The following is a 20,026-nucleotide window of genomic DNA, read 5'->3' as shown; positions in this document are numbered from 1 at the left end:
CCCTTTATCCTTTCGGTGTGTACAGAAACATGGCATTAGTCAATTTAATCCCGCGAACTCGATTTACCCGGCAGAGCGCGGTAACTGAGAGCACCTTACGTACGCGCGGCTATAGGAGGTTTGGCTGGGCGGGTAAATATACGGGAGCAGGGGAAACTAACCCCTGGACAGTATATGACAGTTCATTCCCCGCAGCCCTGAAGTTCTTGGGGTGATTGGAAATAGCATAACCGGGGTCCAAAAGGGCTATTTAAACCGTGTAAAAATCTGCCCGGCCTTTCCCTACTCTCTCCTGCATAACAGCCTTTTGGCAACGTCTGGCTGAGATTTTGCCATTACTAAATCTGTGTGTGTCCGTTAGCTCACTTTAAGTGCTGGAAAGACCAGCATGTGCTGGGACGGCAGTGCCTGCTGTTAGCCTGTACAAGCAGGGCAACAATTACAAATTAAGAGCTGGCTGAGAGTATGTTTAAAAAGTTAAATGCACCTCTTTTTTTTTTTTTTCCTTCGTGGATACCAGAATGAGTGGCCACCATTTGTTTAGGCAATGGAAATTAATAAAATATAAGGGGAAAATGTGTGATTGTTTTGCTGTGCTATTTGTAGAAACACATTTTTGAAGAGAGTAAGTTGCAAAATTATTTCTTTTGTCTAGACTTCTCTCTAATGTGACTAGTATTCCGAGATCAACTTAACAAAAGTAGGTCACAAATAAGATACCTATTTCAGAAAATCATAGTGAAGTTCAGTTGCTTTTGAGGTTCTTGGTTGTGTGTGTGCAGAGGATTATGTGTAACTACAGAGGGTAGTATTTGTAAAAGATTTTTTTTTCCAGTGTGGCTAGAAGTTGTAATTTGTCTTTTGTTCATCTATTATACTTGAGTGGAAGGCCTGCTAAAATGCCTGCTAGTACATTGGTAGAGAATTTATAAAACTAATGCTGATAATTACCATAATAGGACATTTTTTAGTTTAAATTGTTTAGAACTAAACAGCAGGAGCAGATTGTTACGCAGTGTCCTTTAAAAAGTAAATCCAAGGCATGTATCATATAACATGTTGAAAATAGGAGCTGGGTGTATGTTCACTTTAAGTAGCTGAAAATAATTTTTAGTAAATGTCGTTACTTAAAACTAGCATGTGCCCAAGAACTATAATTCAGGCAGTAACTGTTTATCTATAAGCTTACAGACTTATCTTTTATCTCCTCTTAGTGATGTGTTTGGCCTGGGTACGCTTTCTCTTTTATAAAGAAAAACTTTGCAGCAAAAACTCAGGTCAAACCTCTGGTTTTTGGCCGTAGTGAGAATCGGAGCCGTAAGTGAGCAGAGTCACAACTGATATATGCTGTTTTCATAGGCTCCTGAAGCAATAGGCTGTTGGATTTTGATCCCGCCCAGAATACTTGAGTTTTTTTCTGCAAGGATATATAATAGCGGTAAGTTCTAGAAGCAGGCATTTCTTTTTGCTTTTTCCCTTTAGCACGATGTACAGTTTGCCTTTTCACAAAATAGATGTGCCAGCTTTTTTATTCTTCAACAGGTTTTGCCTGCCCACCTAAGAAAAAAAAGCAATGGAGACTGAACAACAGGAAGAGACCTTTACCAACACAGAGACAAATGGTAAATTTTTTAAAGGACTGTTTCTCTTTAGAAAGAACCTCTTTAAATTTCAATGCTTCTAAATATTTTGTAATGCTTTAACTGTATCAAGTGTTTGTATCACCAGTAGTTTTGCATTCTGCATTAAATCTTTTCATTTTTAGTTAGACTGTATCATTACACATGCTTTTGGAGCATAAATGCGTAATCTTTCTGTTGGCATGTTTTAGACATGGGATAAGTAGCTGAAAGTTATGACTAAGGATTTGAAAATATTTCATAGTTAAATATTCAGTACCTGTGTGGAGAGTGTGAATATGTAAGAATACTATCGGGCATATTCATTAATTGCATTTTATTTATTGCAGTTTTTACATGTAATAAACTTATGTGAAATACCTCTGAAGAGCTTAATGAAAAACTTCTTGGGCGTAATTAGTGAGGAGGTTAGGGCATTAGTGTTGTTGATTGATGCCATTTTTTTCCAAACAGTATTCGAAGTGCTACTATACTATTATTCCACCAGTATTTCAGTGTTAGAAAAACTACATTTTAGCTTTTTGCCGGAAAGGTTTTTCCCAATTGTAAATTATAAATAAATACTAAGTGGGTGGTGCTGTACTGCTTTGAACAACATGTCATTAATTTCTCACTGGCTGTGTGCAACATTCTCATTTAAACCATAGTTCACAAATTTTAAGTGGATTTTCAGTAGTTAATTGATACATAAGCTGTTGAAGTAAAGACCCGTTTCCGTGCTATGGATGCTCAGAATAGCCATCAGCAATTAGTGTTGGGCTAATATGAAATAATGTGTTAAAAATACAGAGCATAAATTTGGTATGTGTTCATTTTATTACAACTTAGAAAGTTAAATAAATGTTTGTGTTTCCCCCCTATGGACCTCTCTACAGGCAAACGTCCTGCTGAAGATATGGAGGAAGAGCAGGCCTTCAAAAGATCTCGGAACACAGATGAGATGGTTGAATTACGCATCCTGCTTCAGAGCAAAGTATGCTTTTTCATTTTTAACTAGTTTCGCTTATAGCATTGCCCAAGACAGTGGTGACCAAGTGTGTGTTGGGATATATGTTTAGAAAGAATATGTGCTTCATTTAATACGAGATACCGTATTAGGAATAATTTTAAGCATGTGTGAATGGTAGTAAAAGCGTATTGCGATGGAATTATCTTCAGTCGTTCTTTTAAAGGGTAAGTCCCTAAGGATCAATACAGTTATTTTTAAAAGATGTACTTGCTGAAAAAATAGAGCAATAGAAATTATAAGGCATTTTTACATTTGAGTTGTTATTTTGAGGGGAATGACTGTGTATTAGTCTTTGGAAAGGAAGCAGTTTAGAAAATGACAGTTAGTGGTTGTAAATTAAATATGAGAGGTAAGACAAGAGCTTCCTTAGGATTTTAGTAACTCTCCTAAACATCTACTAAACTTGTTCAAATATATCAACAGGAAGAAATGTGGAAGTAATGCTTCAGGGATTGCAATGGTTTAGTTGACAAGTGTAAATAGTTACAGTAAAGTTGCTATATATGAATTTCCTCTGGTGTTTCCAGAGGTTGTTACAGTTGTTCCAGTTGTTACAGATGATTTGTACTTTCTAAAGTATCTCAGTCTTTTGTGTTGCCATGGGGGAATGTTACCCTAACTCTGCGTGGCATTTCTGACCGATAGTCAAGTTACATGGGGTGCCGCAAAATGTTCTGCATGCTGCTAGCATAATGTATGATCTGTGTAATAAAAGCAATACTTCTGCATGTAATCCTTGAAATAACCGGGTAAAAATACAGTTTTGCAATTACTCTTCTTGAGTGTCTGCGAGTTTATTCCTGTTGATGCTAGAAACTTGAAGTTAGTGGCTGTTAACATTGGCTTTAACTTTTTTCAGAATATACTGCTCTGAGAAGTCAGTTAAGTTACAGAGGTATAAACCAAAATTAGCACTTGAAATTTGCACTCCAAACATTTCTTGCTAAAGTGGAATTTGCAAACATATTCCTTAAAAAAAAAAAAAGAGAGAGAGAGAAAAAGTTGATAAATTAGGGAAATCATTGACCTACATTACATTCATGCTATAGTCTCTGAGATTGCTTTTACACAGGCAGAATTGCCTAGAAACTTCATTTGGAATGGAAATACTAGTTGCAAAACTGAATATCCTTCTCTTTCCTAAGTTCAATGGTAAGAGCTGTTAGTCAGTTTTTCCATAGAGAAACTGTATCAGTTTGTTTCAATTTGATTTGAACCTTTCAAAAGCAGCCCCCACTTGTCCCCATCCCCCGGGCCAACAGGGTAATGCAAAAACAGATTTACCATTCTTAGTCTTGAGTTCAGAAATGTAGTCTGTGCTGTGTTGGCATAATGTAACTTCTGAAAACTATTTTCCAGAATGCTGGAGCAGTGATTGGAAAAGGTGGCAAAAATATTAAAGCACTTCGTACAGACGTGAGTATATATGAGTTTGAACTAATTTAACACCAATTCTTTCAGAGCACTACATCGAAAGCTTGATTGCGTGCATTTCTAGAAATGGGAGCAATTCAACTCTAGACATCGATAGTCTAGTTACAAGCCATTTTTAATGATTCTTAAGAGTAGATAACTTAGTTCTTCAATTTCAATTGTGATTAAAACCCAGCTTGACTTCTGCGGGAGGAGAGGTTTATATTAAACCTCTTCGTTTCTGAATAGGATTCCACTAAATTACACACTTCAAGTGAGTTAACATCCTAATTAGAAATACTGAAAAAGCTTAAAACCCTTAATTGTACTATTTCCCATATGTGTGAATCAATTATAGTACTACTGAAACCATTGCAGGTGGCTGGCTTAACCCAGTGATAGAGGAGTTCTTTAACTTCCTTTAAAAAAGCAAACAAACAAAATGGTCCATCTGTTCTTTAACAGCTTGCACATGAAGCACAAAAGCATTAATGTTAAGGTTGCTTGATTTAAAATATGGATATAGAACAGTAAAGGAACCTTCTATTCTCTTACCTGGAAGCATTTTTAAATGGTCATGACTTACTTGCCTATTAACATTTTACAGTGGGTTGACTCTTGTGATTAGACACATGCTCAGTGTTAATGTTGTGTATTTATAAAACTTGGCAACGCTTCTTAAATTCCATTTGTTTACACTCCTGTACTTAACATCAGCTACAATTTCAACAGTTTTTCCGATCAAGACTCTGTTCAACACAAGATTTGGCGATGTATCATTACAAATCAGTTCCAACTAAGTTCATAAACTACCGCAACTAGAATTGAGGTTTAAGTTGAAATGGTCAGGAATCATACATATGCTCACTAACTTTGGCAGCTAGTTTTTTTTTTTAGGGTGTTTTTTTGTGGTTTTTTTTGTTTTATTTTTTTAAGCAAATCAATACGTCACCTAAGTCCAGATATTTAGATTGGTCTGGAAAACTAACTTTCCCAATTTGCCCACGGTTCTAGTAATATCGATCTTGACAGGTTTTGTGTCTACCCTCATGAGCCAGCCTGCTACTGAAACATCGTATGTTAAAAGTAAAAAGTAGTTTAGTCAGATCAAGTGACTCATTTTTAAAGTCCATACTGTTAAGCCACAGTCGGTGTAGCAATCCGTTATTGTGTTAGTCTTCAGAACAACTTAAGCTTGTTTCATTAATTGAGAGTAATGAGTATAGTTTGTATTAAATTAAAATTTATTGCTTTTCCCCCTTTTCCCTCTCCTTGTTTTTTTGGCCATATATCTCCGTTGCCCATGTACTGGATCGACTTGCCCCTGCGTTGCCCACCATGACGTTGGCCCATCCGCCCCTGAACGCCCATGTGAAAACCCTGGTTGGCTATGCCCAAAAATGTGCTCGTTGCCAAACGGGTACCATACTTGACAACTTCCGATTGAATACCCATGCCCAATGCCAACATCCACGAACGCCAATGACCAATGCAGTACAATGCCAGTGTTTCAGTCCCAGACAGCAGTGGCCCCGAGCGGTATGTCCCAACAGTTTATGCCTCACTGCCTGATTAGAAAGAGAGAAATGTATTTTATTACCTGCCTTTGATATAATTAAATAGTATCCCCTTATAGACGGTGTATTGTTTTTTTTCAAGTTTTCTGTCTTATTTTCCCCATTAAGTCTTTTTGTCACTGAACTTTTACGTGAGTTGCCCACCCAAACAATCCACTAATTTTATTTCAATGGAAGGAGCACAGCTTCAAGTGTTGCATATTTGCTGCATTGTAAATCAAATTGTTTCGAAATAGTCTCTCGCTCTGTCTTTGTGGCCCACCTTGCTCCCCTCAACATTGCCTGTTCATAATTATTTCTGATGAAATGCTAACTCTGGTTCACTTTCCTTCACTTCTCATTTGTTTTGTCTTTTTTTTGTCTTGCATTTGTATTTGTTTTCTTGGAGAGCCCATTAGTAATCTGATTTCTAACTGGTCTCATAACCTTACTCCAGATACAGTGTTCACCACTTGCATATCCCCACTTTTTCTATGAGAAGGTGTGCCAGTTTTACGAATGTAATAGCGAGGGTATCCTAAATTAGTGGTGGCGGGGAACATGAATATTCACTTCTACTTTCAGTTCTGCATCAATTTCTTGCCCACTTAATCTGAGCCCTTCCAAAAGCCCATTCTGTCTGTCTTTCTCTCTCTCTCTCTCTCTCTGCAAGACCTACTTAATCTTAAACTTATCATGCATATATATTGGGCATAAACAAAGATGCATGTGTTGTAAATTGAGCAAAGAGGTTTACTTTAAATGGGGAATATTAATTGTAAGCTCTTCTGTAGTAAATCTTGTTAGCATTTTGTGTATGATGATGAAAAAAATTTACTTCTACTTCTTCTTTTCTGCCTTCTCCATATTGTCTGGCATTATGGCCTCCAACAGCATCTTGAGTATAAGTGCAGATATAGAGACAATTGGAGAAATCTTGAAGAAGATTATCCCTACTTTAGAAGAGGTATGTCTCTTAATGTTTGTTTCTTTTTAGAGCTAAAAGATTAGCTTTTGAAACTAGATGGTTCTAGATGATTTGCCACTTTCTAAATACAGCAAATTAGAAAATATAAAAAAAACCAAAATCCTTTTAAAGAAGGGTTATGGCTCTCAGACTACATGTTGGCATTTTTTTTGTGGAGGACAGAGTCAGTCACTATTTATTAAATTAACTTTTCAAACAGCCTCCCTCCTTTCAAAATACTTGCCCCGTGACTTATTTCATCCCCATTTTGAAGTAGTTGTATTGTAACTTGTATCCTGCGTTGGCATTGTAAGTAAGAGTGTTGCACTGTTTGATATCTCTCGAATCTTTGTAGAAGGTTTTGCAATGTAATGTAATAAATAAGGAAAACTGATTTGACATCAGTTTATGTTGAGGTGAGGTGCCTAAATAGTTGTGATCCTATCAAAGGAAATACAGGATTACAATCCAGCAGTAAATCAAGTCATACCATTGTGGTTGGAGAAGAACCGTAACAAAAACCCCAAATATTTTCAGTTTTTATGTGACAAATATTTTATTCTTTTCCTTGTATGGATCTTTCTCTACAGTATCAACACTACAAAGGCAGCGACTTTGACTGCGAATTAAGACTTCTCATTCACCAGAGTTTGGCAGGAGGAATTATTGGTGTCAAGGGTGCTAAAATTAAAGAACTCAGAGAGGTACTTGTCTCCTGTTCTTCTGAGATTTGTTTTTTGTTCAATAAACAACTTAGTGTTTTGTGTTCCTAAGGGGCAAGTGAAAGTATCTTCTGTGCAGTAATTCCTTCAGAACATACTGCGTACATGACTTCGATGTTCTGAGATGGATCTGTGAGTTGCAACTTTCTTGCAAACCCTCAGAAGTACAGTCATTGTTGGTGATACAGCCTAGGACTTCTTGGCAAGCTTCTAAGCAATATTTGTGATAATGTTTTTAAAGAAAATATTATTATTATTAAAATGGCATTCATCACTCCTTCTAGAATGAACTGCTGCGTAGACTAGATTTATTCATGTGGTTGGACATGCAAAATGGTTTAGGGTGAATGCATCTCCACAAACTCTTACGATGATAATTCAATAAATGTCTGAATATGACTGTAAAAGGGCTTTATTTTTATAATTTTATTTTAATTCTGCCTCTTAGAAGACCATTGTTTTCCTTCAGTGAAGGAATGAGATTTTAAAAAGCTGATGGTCTCTGTGAACTTAAAACACGTCTGTTTTCTGTCCTTTCTTGGCATTGTGTCAGCGGCACTTTCAGGTCGATTCAGGTGTAAGCTGATACCTGTTTGCATGGGGTGAGAAAGGCAATATCACTACACATAATCCTAGCAACTTCGCTGTCTTGCATTCAAAGCGTGTTTTCTTGACATGTGAAGGTTAATACAACCTGTAAGCTCGCAATGGATATGTGGTCCTTTTGCTAGTATTTAATTAAATTATGGTGTAGACAAGACATAATTGAAAGAGGAGAAAATTGAACTTTTTTTCCTCTTCATACAAAACTATGTCAGCAAAGATCTTTAAAAAAAAAAATGTGATCTTAAAATTAGATTTGTTGTGAGAACTCAGAAGCAAGCATGCACTTAAAATGGCTGGGAATTTAATTGTCTTTTGGCTTGTTTCTTTAAAAATGTTTTAATGGGTTTATAAAGTTGTTTAAAATACTTATATTAGACAATCTTGGATTTTTTTTTTTTTTTAACAGAACACTCAGACCACCATTAAGCTCTTCCAAGAGTGTTGTCCTCATTCTACTGACAGAGTGGTTCTTATTGGTGGAAAACCTGATAGAGTCGTTGAATGTATCAAGATTATCTTGGATCTGATCTCTGAGGTAATGTTTATTAAATTTATTTTATTCTTTCATTAGCATTCATGAATGGTAGGGATCACTTGGATGAAAAACGGTATCTTTAAGTTCCTATTTTGAATGCAGTACCTCCTACTTTCCCAGTAATAAAGTGATTGACTGCTACCACCTTTTGAAACTATTTGCATTTTCTAGAATTGGGGTGCACCTTATGGGGGAGGGAAGCAGTTTTTGGTACTAGTGGGCCATTATTTATGCTTTATATATCATTAAGATGCAAAAATTGAAGAGGAAGGGAGACAAAACTTATTTGCCAGTGATAAGGAACAGCAGTTTCTCTATCACAGTTAAGTTCACAAGGAAACATATCACCATCTCCTCCTTCCTTACCAGCATTGTGAAATCAAGAACGTGTTCCAAATGCATAAATTCATTTATACATTTAATATATTACTTTAATTAAATATGCCAATTGTAATAGTCCTAATTGGGTTGGGGGGGATTGTTTTTTTGTTTGTTTGTTTTAGTCTCCGATTAAAGGACGGGCCCAGCCTTATGATCCCAATTTCTATGATGAAACATATGACTATGGTGGCTTCACAATGATGTTTGATGATAGAAGAGGTCGTCCAGTAGGCTTTCCGATGCGTGGAAGAGGAGGTTTTGATCGAATGCCCCCTGGTCGTGGCGGACGACCTATGCCTCCATCAAGAAGAGATTATGATGATATGAGCCCTCGCAGAGGACCTCCACCACCTCCACCAGGTCGTGGTGGTAGAGGTGGCAGCAGAGCTCGTAATCTTCCTCTTCCTCCTCCACCACCCCCTCGTGGCGGGTGAGTTGTTGCATAAATGCATTATACAAAACTCACATTGTGTACAATCTCCTGAATCATGTTCATCTTCCCAGTGTTTTTTCCACGTGTCCATGTTGGTAGTGATTATGCAGGATTGAGTGTGTATTAGACCAGAGTCTAAGTACTGAAAGTACTGGAATTTAATTACTTACTGCACTGTCGTAATCTACCAGGACTATAGTCAGTAGTTCTGAAACTTCTAAATCATTCAGTACTTGACTAGAGTAGTTTGAAATTAAGTTGTGTGAACCATGAAAGTGAAAATTTAAGTTGGAATAGATAAACTAGTTTATAACACAATTCACATGCTTTTGCTTTTTTCATTTTAGAGATCTTATGTCCTATGACCGAAGGGGCAGACCGGGAGACCGTTACGATGGCATGGTATGAGTTTTAAAATTTGCCTTGTTCTGTTTTGTAAGCACAGTTAGCATGCTGACTGTCTGAAGATGCTGTTGCTGAGCACATGCACTTAAGTGTGGGACGTGCATGGTTCTGATGATACAACCAAAATGGTTTGTTGAGACAAATGGTCCCTCCTGTGGAGGAATGTTTGGGGTGTAAGTGGTATCTGAGACATCATCTGTTTTCCTTCTTTCATCCCTGCCAAATGATTTGTATCAAAAATTATACAGAAAGTTTGACTGTGCTCTGCCCTACAGGTTTTCTTGCACTGACTGTCTTTTAGATTTTTTTTGATCAGGATGATAGAAATAGGAATTGTTAGGCTTTTCAGATAAAGAAAACACATCAGAACAACATTCTCTGAAATTCTTTGATTCATACAAGCATTCTTAACACTCATGTTGGAAAACATGAGTATAGATAGAATAATATGGATTATAGAATAGTATCTATGAAGAGCTCTAGTTGATCTGGAAGGTTGTTGCTCTTTTGAATCAATTCTTGTCTCTTTGGTTTCTTTGTCTGCAAAAAATCCACTGTAATTCCAAATGTTTTGGAGCTAGGGCCACTGCTAAGTTGAATCCTAAATTAAATTAGGTACATTCAACCATATTAATGCTAATACTTGCTGAGGAAAAAAATATCTTATAGTATATAGAAGCTTAAAAAAAGGCTTAAAGATATTCTTCCATGTTGTATTCTGAAATGCAACTTCCCAGCAGTCATCTGCTATTGTGCTAGATTCCTCTTTCCTGGGAAGAGAAATCATGTGTGTCTGGGAGGTACATCTCTATAGTAACAATCTTATTTTCTCCTCTGGCTTTGTTTGGCACCTTCTTTAAGATGATAGGTGAGACGAGATTTTTTTTTTTTCTTTTAAATGAATGGAAGAGAAAGGAGTGGAGAAGAGCTATGAAACGGGCTACCTAAATGGGCTTTACACATTTCCTTCTTGGGAGTAAGAGTTACTGGAAGTATGTATTGCAAGAATGTCACATGCTTACTGGAAATATTAAAAGGAAAGATTTGCACACGGTTACAAAAAAAAGTGTTACCCATGCTACTCTACATGTTAAGAAACGGGAAGAATTGAGAAGTAGACCTCTGAGATACCTTATTTGTATTTACATGTTTTGAAAGCTCAGTTTTTGTGTTCTTATATTTCCAGCTAGTCAAGCCAGTGCTAGAGCATATAAACTGAGCAGCCTGCCCTTCTTTGGGTATCTGGTTGAGCACAGTCTTCCTTAGCTTGACTCTTGGGCAGTAGTGTGTTCTATTTTTATTCCATTCCAGCTAGAATAGAAAATCCATTTTGACTTCTGTTTAGTCTGACTTTTGTCAGGTTGACCTTTGCTTTCTTGACATGAGTTTCTGCAAGTAAGTGGAGTAGTCTCTGTTCATTTTTTCGTTCCAAAAAGCAATTTTATTTCCTCTTCACAGTGAAGCTGCTCATGGCTTTGGCTTGTTAATGACCAAGTATCATAGCCTGGTTAAAGTGAGGACTGTTTTCCGACAAAGACTGTATTTAATTTCTAGTTTCAGTTAACCATGAGCCTGCTATCCTAAATTGTGTAAGCAGGTAGGAAGTCTTCATGTGGATTGTGAGGCTGGAGCTGGAAATGTCATGCCAGAAATGTAAGGTCTTCCTATGCTACCGTTCGTTCCGTATAGAAACCATTCTCTAGCAAAACATTTAAACTGGAGTAAACCAACGTCACTGTGGTTTGTGAACTAAGTAATGCATGGGAAAGGCCATTCTCAGAGAGCAGAAGTGCTCTTTCACATAGATGCAATAAAAGGCAAGAGTAGATGCTTTTCTCAGATGAACATCTCAAAAGTCATGGAAATGTTGAATGTACAAAAAATTTTTTTTTCTTGGGAGTTCTCTTTTCCACTAAAGGCAGAAAGATTGAGTAGTTCAGGACCTTTAAAACTGGATGCTGAACTGTGAATTTCTGTAATTCCAGAGATATAACAGTATTGACAGCCTTGTAAATGCTGAGATGAGAAAAACCCATTTTGATTTTAAAAGATAGGTTACTTCCCCGTGCCCATGCAGAGTCACCCACTTAAGATACCTGTGTGTTAGCCTGGCTTACAGTTGTAGTTTAATTATGCACTGCTGTTGAAAGAGATCATTTGGTTTATAATCTCTGTTCTGAAGCTATTGTATTGTTTCTGTGTTAACAGAGCTATCTATTTCAGTGTGTAACTATTCCAAATCAAATGCCTGTGGACCATAAGGGCTATTCTGACAGCTGAAAAAAACTGAATGTATTTCCAGTATTTCTTTTTTAACACCCTTATCCTCAGAGGTCTTTCAGATACATAAATGCACACAGATACCAGTGGGAGGGGTGGAAAATAAAGTGGACAAGCATATGAAGTAATTTTATCCCCTCACTTCTTTTTAATTAACTGATCAGGTACTAAAATTTTCAAAGTACTAAAAATTTTAAAATCTGAGTTAATAGACACTTAAATCAGAATGTCTCCTGTTACGTGGACTGTCTCTTCAGACTTCTGTGAGTGTCTTAAGATTTCTAATATGCTTTTGCTCCTTCAAATGCATCCTAGTTCTTGATCTTTTTTTTAACTTCTATATGTATGTGTACATACATGTGTCTTGACATATAAACACTTGAATAAAGGCACATACACTTAAAAAAATACAAAATGTTCTTCATGTTTAAGAGATGTGACATGAACAAGCATGTAAAAAACCAGTAAAGGAAGAATATATGACAACGCTTCTATTTATCCACGCAGATGCTGGAAGAAAGTAACAAAATTTCACTCTCCTAGGTCACTCTATTAAAAAACAGAGAAAATTATGATAAAAGAATTTGACATCTGTTAGGAGTGCATGCATTTTCTTTCATTAAATGTAAAAGTTAAGCCTTTTGGCCTATCCAGCCAGTGTGTCATCTGGTTTCTATTCTAGCACCAGTAGTCACTAGCACAAATGAGTCTGTTACATACGTTAAGATACCCTGTTTGAGAAGCTGGTTTTAGAGTGCACAAATGAACATTAATTGCAGAAATTGTAGAATTCTGAAATAAATGCTATATATCACATGTTTTAAAAACATAATTAAATTTCTAATATAGTTAGGCAGCAGTAGATTGTTAGTCTAGCTATTGGCTATATGAGGGATATGGAAATGAATTGGCAGAACATGAGAAGCAGTGTCCTTCCTGCTTGACCTGCTGTTGGCATAGAGATAATCACTGACAGTTACTTGTTTCAATCTTATTAAACCTTCATCTTTTAATACATGGCAGAAATAAAAGATTTTGATATATAATAGCACTTGAAGGTGTTCTAAAAGGGGAGGGGAAAAAAAAGCTTGTTCAAGCTTTGCTCTGCCATTAGCTGTCTGACCTTCTTTGTTAGAGGAAAAATCTGTTTACACCACACAAAGAGGGGAAAAAGTGAGTGTGACCACTTACAGTTCCCTCAAAGTGAAATTAAAAGGGAGCAAGTCTTGAAAGTGGTCTAAATCACCTACTTGTAAGTCTTTGTTGTAGTATAAATGTTTCTCTGTACCAGTATGTATTGTATTTGCTTGCCAAGTTACCTATAAGTGTGCATGACATGGACTTAATTTAGATGTCTTTCCTTTTTTCCTCCTGTTATGTTATGTCTGGAAGATGATGCAGTGCCATGTGGATGCCTGTGATGACATGCAGCCACCAGAGTTGGTGAGTGTGCTCAACCTTTTTTTGAAAACTGCTATATTGAACAGGTTAAGTGATAACAGGAATTTCTTGATCTTGAGTGTAGTCAGTGGCAACTTGCACCTATTGAAAATCATAAAGCTGTCCAACTCAGAATTTATTGGCAGTTTGTTGTAGCAGTGTGTCCTGTGCAGGCAGGTAACGTTAATAGAAATGTGGAAGTATGCAGCAGCACAGCCAAAGGAGAGGAGCTTTTCTGTACCTCTTTTTTTCCTCTTTTACACCCCATTTTCATGTTGTCAATAGTAACTTTGTCTGTAAGTGATGCACTGTAGATGCACGCATTTAGGATATATATTTTGTATTAACTTCGTAATGTTGTGTTTTCCCATGAGTTTCAAACAGCAAATACTAAAAGTAGCTTCTTACACTTGTGGATAAACTATTACGCTTTACTTTTTGATGTATTTGAAAATACACCATTTGATCGGATAGGTTTTGGGAAGGGAAGTTACGGGGTTCATCAGGTGTTCATGCTGTCTAGAAGATGGCAAAGTGCTGCCAAATACTAAACGACAGTTCTTAGCTTACATAAACATGGCAAATGCAATTGCTTAACTCATCTGCTTTCAATTTCATTTGCTGTCCTGTAGTTTGGGGAGGCAGAAATGATCAAGGAAAGGATTATTCTTTAAAACAGATTAGCCCAAAAAGGGATCCTGTGGCAAATATCCACAGGAATATGTCTGTGTGTATGCAGTATGCTGCTCTGATCAGCCTCTGAATTAAGTCTTAAGCAGAGTCCTTCATTCTTTTGTATTTTGGACTCCACTACAAGCTCTATTATGTTGTATTACACTCTGTATTGCTAAGTAATGTGGTAACAAAATATGGGTTGCTTAGAGACAGAGGATAAGCTCAACTCTTTGGTCTGAGTAGCTTCCATTTTGATCTTCTAAAAGGTAGCAGGTAAATAGTATTTTCGGAAAAGTTGTTGTATTACAACTTTTGCAGACAAGTAGTTGTGGTTGGTTGAACTTGGCTGTCTGCCAGGTGCCAACCCAGCTGCTCGCTCACTCCCCTTCCTCAGCAGGATGAGGAGAGAAAGTAAGATGGAAAAGCTTGTGGCTCAAGATAAAGACAGGGAGATCACTCACTAATTACGATCATGGGCAAAACAGAGTCAACTTGGGGAAGATTAATTTATTGCTACTTAAAAAGAGAGTATCATGGTGAGAAACAAAGAGGAAAACTAAAAATACCTTTCCCCACCCATCACTTCTTCCCAGGCTCAACTTCACTCCTTCATTCCTTACTCTACTTCCTCTGCCATGAGTGGTGCAGGGGGAATGGGGAATGGCAGGTTGCGGTCAGTTCATCACACTTTGTCTCCATTCCTTCCTCCTCACACTGTTCCCCAGCTCCAGTGTGGGGTCCCTCCCATGGGATACAGTCATTCAGAAACTGCTCAAATGTGGGTGTGTCCGATGGACTGCAGTTCTTCAAGAATTGTTCCAACCTATGTCCTCTTCATGGGGTATAGTCCTTCAGGAACAGACTGCTCCAGTGTGGGTCCCCCACAGGTCCTGCCAGGTGCCTGCACCTGCGTGGGCTCTCCACAGGCTGCACATTCCTTCAGGGGTGCGTCTGCCTGCTCCCAGCATAGGATCCTCCACGAGCTGCAGTGTGGCTATCCGTTCCAGAGTGGTTCTCTCCATGGGCTGCAGGAGATTCTTTGTTCCAGCACCTGGAGCCCCTCTTCCCCCTCTTTCTTCACTGTGGTTTCTGCAGGGTTGTTTCTCTCACATTTTCCCCCCTTGCTCATCTCTCACAACCAGTGCACACTGGTGTTTTTTACCCTTTCTTAAATGTTATCACAGAGGTGCCACCAGCTTTGCTGATGGTCTCAGCTTTAGGCAGCAGTGGGTCCATTTTGGTGTTGGCTAGAACTGACTGGCTTTATCTGGTACAGGGGCAGCCCCCGCCTCTTCTCCCAGAGGCCACCCCAGCAGTCTCCCAAAAGTTGAATTCTGGAGAACAGTGCATATTTATTCTCTGCTTCTATAGGAAGGTATAAAAATGGGGTCTTGTGCACTTAGAAGGCATTAGATGAAATGAAGCACTTCATGTCAACTACTGGTCTACAAATCCTAAAAATAAAAAGAGACCAGGAGTGCTCGTTGCAGTGGTTTGGATTTAGTACATGGTGGTTTTAGCAGAACAGAAGTAACTCATGTCATGATTATGTGTTCTAAGATACAAAGGATTGTAGCATAGTCTGAATTGAGAGACAAGTTACAGAGCTATTCTTAAGAGCTTTGTATTTTTTCCTGAAGATGTAGATGAAGTAGGAGGATTGACCGTCACTGGGTAAACTTTTTGTCCCAAAACTGAAGACAGGAGTCTCTCCTGAGCTGTATTGGTAGCATTAATAAGGCTGTACTCCCATGTTTTCATTTGAATGTTAGTTTAGTCCAAGGGTCAAGAGTAGGTCAGCATCAAGAGCTGTCTACCAGCAGCTGAGTTAGTGAGACTGCTTGGTAAACTGGTACTGCTGGATCCTTTATGTCATTTTACGCCTTACTCCTAGAGGTTTTGACAGGGCAGGATAAGAGGTTGATGAAATTTCCCCCACCCACCCCTTTTGTTTCTGGTCTGCCCTCTGTGCCTCAGTATGCCTTTGATGGCTCAACACTGTTGTACTTATAGTAAGGTTGGGGGTTGAGATTTTTGTATAAAATAGGCTCAAAGTTAACAACATGATACTTAAGATGAAAATACATTAATGAAGCATGGCTCTTCACTATTTAAGGGTTTTTTCTCTTTCTCTTACAGTTTGAGGGTGGCTCGGGATATGGTAAGTGTTTATTAGAACCTTTACATGTACTTCATTATGTTATTATTAAAGAGCTTGATGCATACGTTTAAATCAGACTATTCTTACGCAGGGGGGCGTGGTTCATACGGAGATCTTGGTGGACCCATCATCACAACACAAGTAACGATTCCCAAAGACGTAAGTAAAGTTGACTTGATTTCAACTTGTGTTTTCTCTTAAAAAAAAAAAAAAAAAAAGAAAAAAATAAGTCACAGCCTTTTTTCATACTATATAAGTAAATCGGAAGTATTTAGGGTGCTTGATAGTACTTCTAATGTTTTTAGAACAAGTGTTCAGGTGTTTTGGTTTGTGTCTTCACTTTAAAGACACACTAAACAATTTTATTGTTAATATTCAGTAATAGAGATGGTCTGTGTAACTTGTTTTTTGCAAACGAGCAACTGGTTCTCCCAGTTTTATCCCGCCTGTGTTATACAATTAATATTGCAGGGAGATGTTTTGAGGCTGTAAAGAAGTAAGCTTCCATTGCAACTCTTTAAAACGAAACTTAGGGAAGCTACTGAAACACTGTTGTGATCTTTGTAACTGTTTTTAGAGAGAAAGTTGTATCAGGAAATGAATGTTTGCTTTCTCCCCTAGTTGGCAGGATCTATTATTGGAAAGGGAGGCCAGAGAATCAAACAAATACGTCATGAGTCAGGAGCTTCGATCAAAATTGATGAACCATTAGAAGGCTCAGAAGATCGGATAATAACTATTACGGGAACACAGGACCAGATACAAAATGCACAGTATTTACTGCAGAACAGGCAAGTTAAAGTTTAATGTTGTCCCTACTGTCAATTTTAAACTGATTTGTACATTCTAAAGCTGCTCTTCTCTGTGATAGAGTTTTAGAAGGCAGGTTTTAAGTTAACTATTTGAACCTAACTTCTTCAGTGGTAGTTCTGCCTTGATTCTCTTCTGTTCTCCATTCTAATTAAAATGAAGACACCCTCAAAACTAATCTTGCTGGAAGACGCCTTAACCAAGCAGTCCTCTCATTTCTCTGGTGAAAAGTGCTGCAAAAAACTACTTGTAATAAATTACATAGAGCCTGTAGAAAATATAGAAGATTTCAGTGGATGTTGGTCTAGTTCTGTGTGGAAGACTAGTGATTTTGTTGTTTTTAGATAACTAAATTGACAACAAATCACAGTCTGCCATATGGCACAGATCATGCCTCTACAGGACAAGTTGATATCGATTTGGTGCTGTTATGCAGCATTTCACACCTTGCTGACATTACTTTGTCTTTTCTGCCAAATATTAACAGCTTCAGATTTAATTTGCTTAGTTTTGCTTCATTAACATGTTGGCTGCCATAGCAGATTTTAATGTTTTCACTTGAATGTTTTGCCTTAAGTTACTAATACTTACATGTGCCTAAAATATATTAATACACCTATAGTTACTAGCCATTAGTCTTTTAAAATTATTTACTTTAAAATGTATTAGGAATTTGTAATTTAATCTGCTCTAAGAATGTCATTGTGAATGTTGATGCAAGATGTATGGTCCATCATTCTAATACATGCTTTTTTCTTTTTCTTTTATAGTGTGAAGCAGTATGCAGATGTTGAAGGATTCTAATGCAAGATTATTTTTTCTTTTTTATAGTGTGAAGCAGTATTCTGGAAAGTTTTTCTAAGACTAGTGAAGAACTGAAGGAGTCCTGCACCCTTTTTTTTTTTATCTGCTTCTGTTTAAAAAGCCAACATTCCTCTGCTTCATAGGTGTTCTGCATTTGAGGTGTAGTGGAATCTTTGCTGTCCACCAGATGTAATGTTTTAGTTCCTTACAAATACGTGGGGGGAGGGAAAGGGCGCACAAGACTAACATTGAAATTTTGAAGCAGCAGCAGAGAGAGTGAATTTTATTTTTGTTCACTGTTGGTGGTAAATTGTAATGTTTTTCTGTAATTGTTGTGAACACTCTGCTTTATGTACACTGTATTTTTTTTTTGTAAGGGGGGAGAATACTGGTAGTCCATATGTCCCTGGTATCCTTTGAGAGCAGTGTGCAGAATGTAATGCTCTTTTGTAAGAAACATTTTATGATTTTTAAATAAATTTAGTGAACCTATTCTTGGTTGTCATTTTTCTTCAGATATACATAAGGTAATACCTAAAATGGATACAGCCTTTTTTTCTTTTCCCCACAAGAAAATGCATAAATGAAAGTTGCCATTAAGCTTGCTCTTCTGCTTCTGTGATATAGATGGAGTTATATGGGGTTTTTTGACAAATTAAAGAAACCATGTGAAAAAAATGACTCTGCTTTGCTGTTTGGGAAAAAAGGCAAAAATATTCGTGCAAATGTTGTGTAAAACTTGACATTTTTGCAAGTGTTTGGCCCTCTCTGCAGTACATATATATATTGGTGACAGTATATAAATAAAATATTTAAAAACTTTGTGATGTCACTGAGTAAACAGTGGTAAAGTACACCTGGTTATAGACAGCTTGCTTAATGCAGATTACACTGTTAGAAATGACAGTTGCTCTACCATTACTGAATTATAGTTGTTTTCTGAGCTTTCATTTGTATGAGGTAGAAGTTCTTATAAATTGGCAAATTGACGGTATCTAACTCTGTAACTTGTTTTTTATTGTATGCAAAACTTAAACTTGTTTGGTTTCCCTGTTGTATGTTGAATTCCATAGGAATTATTTGTGAGAAATTAAAAAAATATAAAGCCTCTGGATATCTCATGTAATACCTTGGCATTTGTATTTATAGTTTACAGGTTTTAATTTCACTTCCTGAATAAAAACAGATTAAAAAATGCAAGTGCGTTGCACATACGGATATGATGGGTCCAGACTAAGTGTGGATTCTTTTACTGTTTGGGTTTTTTTTTTTCCCTTGGGTTGTGTAACATTTCACTTCGCTTTTTTAATGGTGTGGGGCAACTCCTGCCCTAGTAAGCAGCTACTCTTAACATGTAATGGGAAAGCCAAGGAGCTAAGAGGCTATGCGTAAGGCTGACCTCCTCGGCAGAGCCGTAATCGATCCTTTAAAGAGAAAAAACCGCCAGCGCCTCGCTTTTTGTCTGCGGGAAGGAGGGCGGCAGTTGGCTCGGTAGCTGTGACCGTAGCAGTAGAACCGGCACTGGCTTGGGAAAGGCTGAACCCGAGTTAGAGGGAGAAATCTGCAACCGAGACGCAGGTTTTGGGCAACGTGCAAGTCCACTAAAACACGGGTGCCGCATTCTTCTGTGTGCCCCCAACTTGTGTATGTGCCGAAGGGTGGGGTCGTGGGTGGTGGTTTGTTTTGCGTTTTTTAAATGTGGAGCAAAGTATCAACGTGCAAATGTTTTTTGTTTGCCTTTTTTTTTCTTTTCAATGACGCGCATCTTTTGGAAAACTTCCTTACCAAGAAGGTGAGCGTGTGCACTGCTGCAGCTCGGCAGGATGCGGTGGGATTTTCTTGGAGCGACCGTCCGTGACTTCGGCCAGGGACCTGCCGCGGGGCTGGGGTCGGCGGGCGTCCCCCCTGGGGCCTCCGCTCTGCCCTCCGCGCCCTGCTGCCCCCGAAAGCCGCCCGCCCCGAGGGGGGTGCGGGGGTACAGGTAGCGCGCCCGGCCTTACCGTACCCGCAGCTCAGGGCCAGCTCCGCCGTGGGGGCTGAACCGGTGTCTCCCGGGCGGGGCTCCTCTTTAAAGGCTGCCTCCCGCGCGGGAGCGGCTGGGTGGGAGGCCCGGGCCTTTCTCGACGCCGGAAGGCGGCGAGCGGCGGCGGCGGCGGCGGCACGGCCAAGGGCCGCCTGCCCAGTGAGCC

At 38.3% G+C, this 20,026-nt stretch overlaps 1 protein-coding gene and 1 long non-coding RNA gene across 10 annotated transcripts in view; one reads left to right on the top strand and one right to left on the bottom strand.

Moving 5' to 3' along the window:
- The window catches only part of HNRNPK (heterogeneous nuclear ribonucleoprotein K), a 19,876-nt gene extending 1,547 nt beyond the window's left edge, over positions 1–18,329 (top strand). For 2 of the 9 annotated variants that reach the window (XM_072859214.1, XM_072859213.1), the window contains exons 2-16: positions 1,360–1,438; positions 1,543–1,622; positions 2,504–2,613; positions 4,009–4,065; positions 5,558–5,601; positions 6,513–6,585; positions 7,176–7,289; positions 8,320–8,448; positions 8,952–9,259; positions 9,610–9,664; positions 13,340–13,390; positions 16,202–16,223; positions 16,300–16,382; positions 16,845–17,014; positions 17,804–18,329. In XM_072859214.1, coding sequence (XP_072715315.1) covers positions 1,574–1,622; positions 2,504–2,613; positions 4,009–4,065; positions 5,558–5,601; positions 6,513–6,585; positions 7,176–7,289; positions 8,320–8,448; positions 8,952–9,259; positions 9,610–9,664; positions 13,340–13,390; positions 16,202–16,223; positions 16,300–16,382; positions 16,845–17,014; positions 17,804–17,837 — 1,299 coding nt within the window. In that variant the 5' untranslated portion in view covers positions 1,360–1,438; positions 1,543–1,573 and the 3' untranslated portion in view covers positions 17,838–18,329. The remainder of the gene's footprint in view (positions 1–1,359; positions 1,439–1,542; positions 1,623–2,503; positions 2,614–4,008; positions 4,066–5,557; positions 5,602–6,512; positions 6,586–7,175; positions 7,290–8,319; positions 8,449–8,951; positions 9,260–9,609; positions 9,665–13,339; positions 13,391–16,201; positions 16,224–16,299; positions 16,383–16,844; positions 17,015–17,803) is intronic. The other 7 variants (XM_072859219.1, XM_072859221.1, XM_072859215.1 and 4 more) reach the window with 5 other exon arrangements.
- LOC140650632 (uncharacterized) lies at positions 14,555–20,026 on the bottom strand. Its single transcript, XR_012042095.1, has 2 exons — positions 19,623–20,026; positions 14,555–16,419 (listed from the first exon to the last, which is right to left on the bottom strand). It is a non-coding gene; the product is annotated as an uncharacterized lncRNA (long non-coding RNA).

The sequence above is a fragment of the Ciconia boyciana genome, chromosome 4 (genome assembly GCF_034638445.1).
Source record: "Ciconia boyciana chromosome 4, ASM3463844v1, whole genome shotgun sequence".
Lineage (NCBI taxonomy): Eukaryota > Metazoa > Chordata > Aves > Ciconiiformes > Ciconiidae > Ciconia > Ciconia boyciana.
The sequence above is the reverse complement of the archived record's forward strand: the minus strand, read 5'-3'. Positions and strand labels throughout refer to the sequence as shown.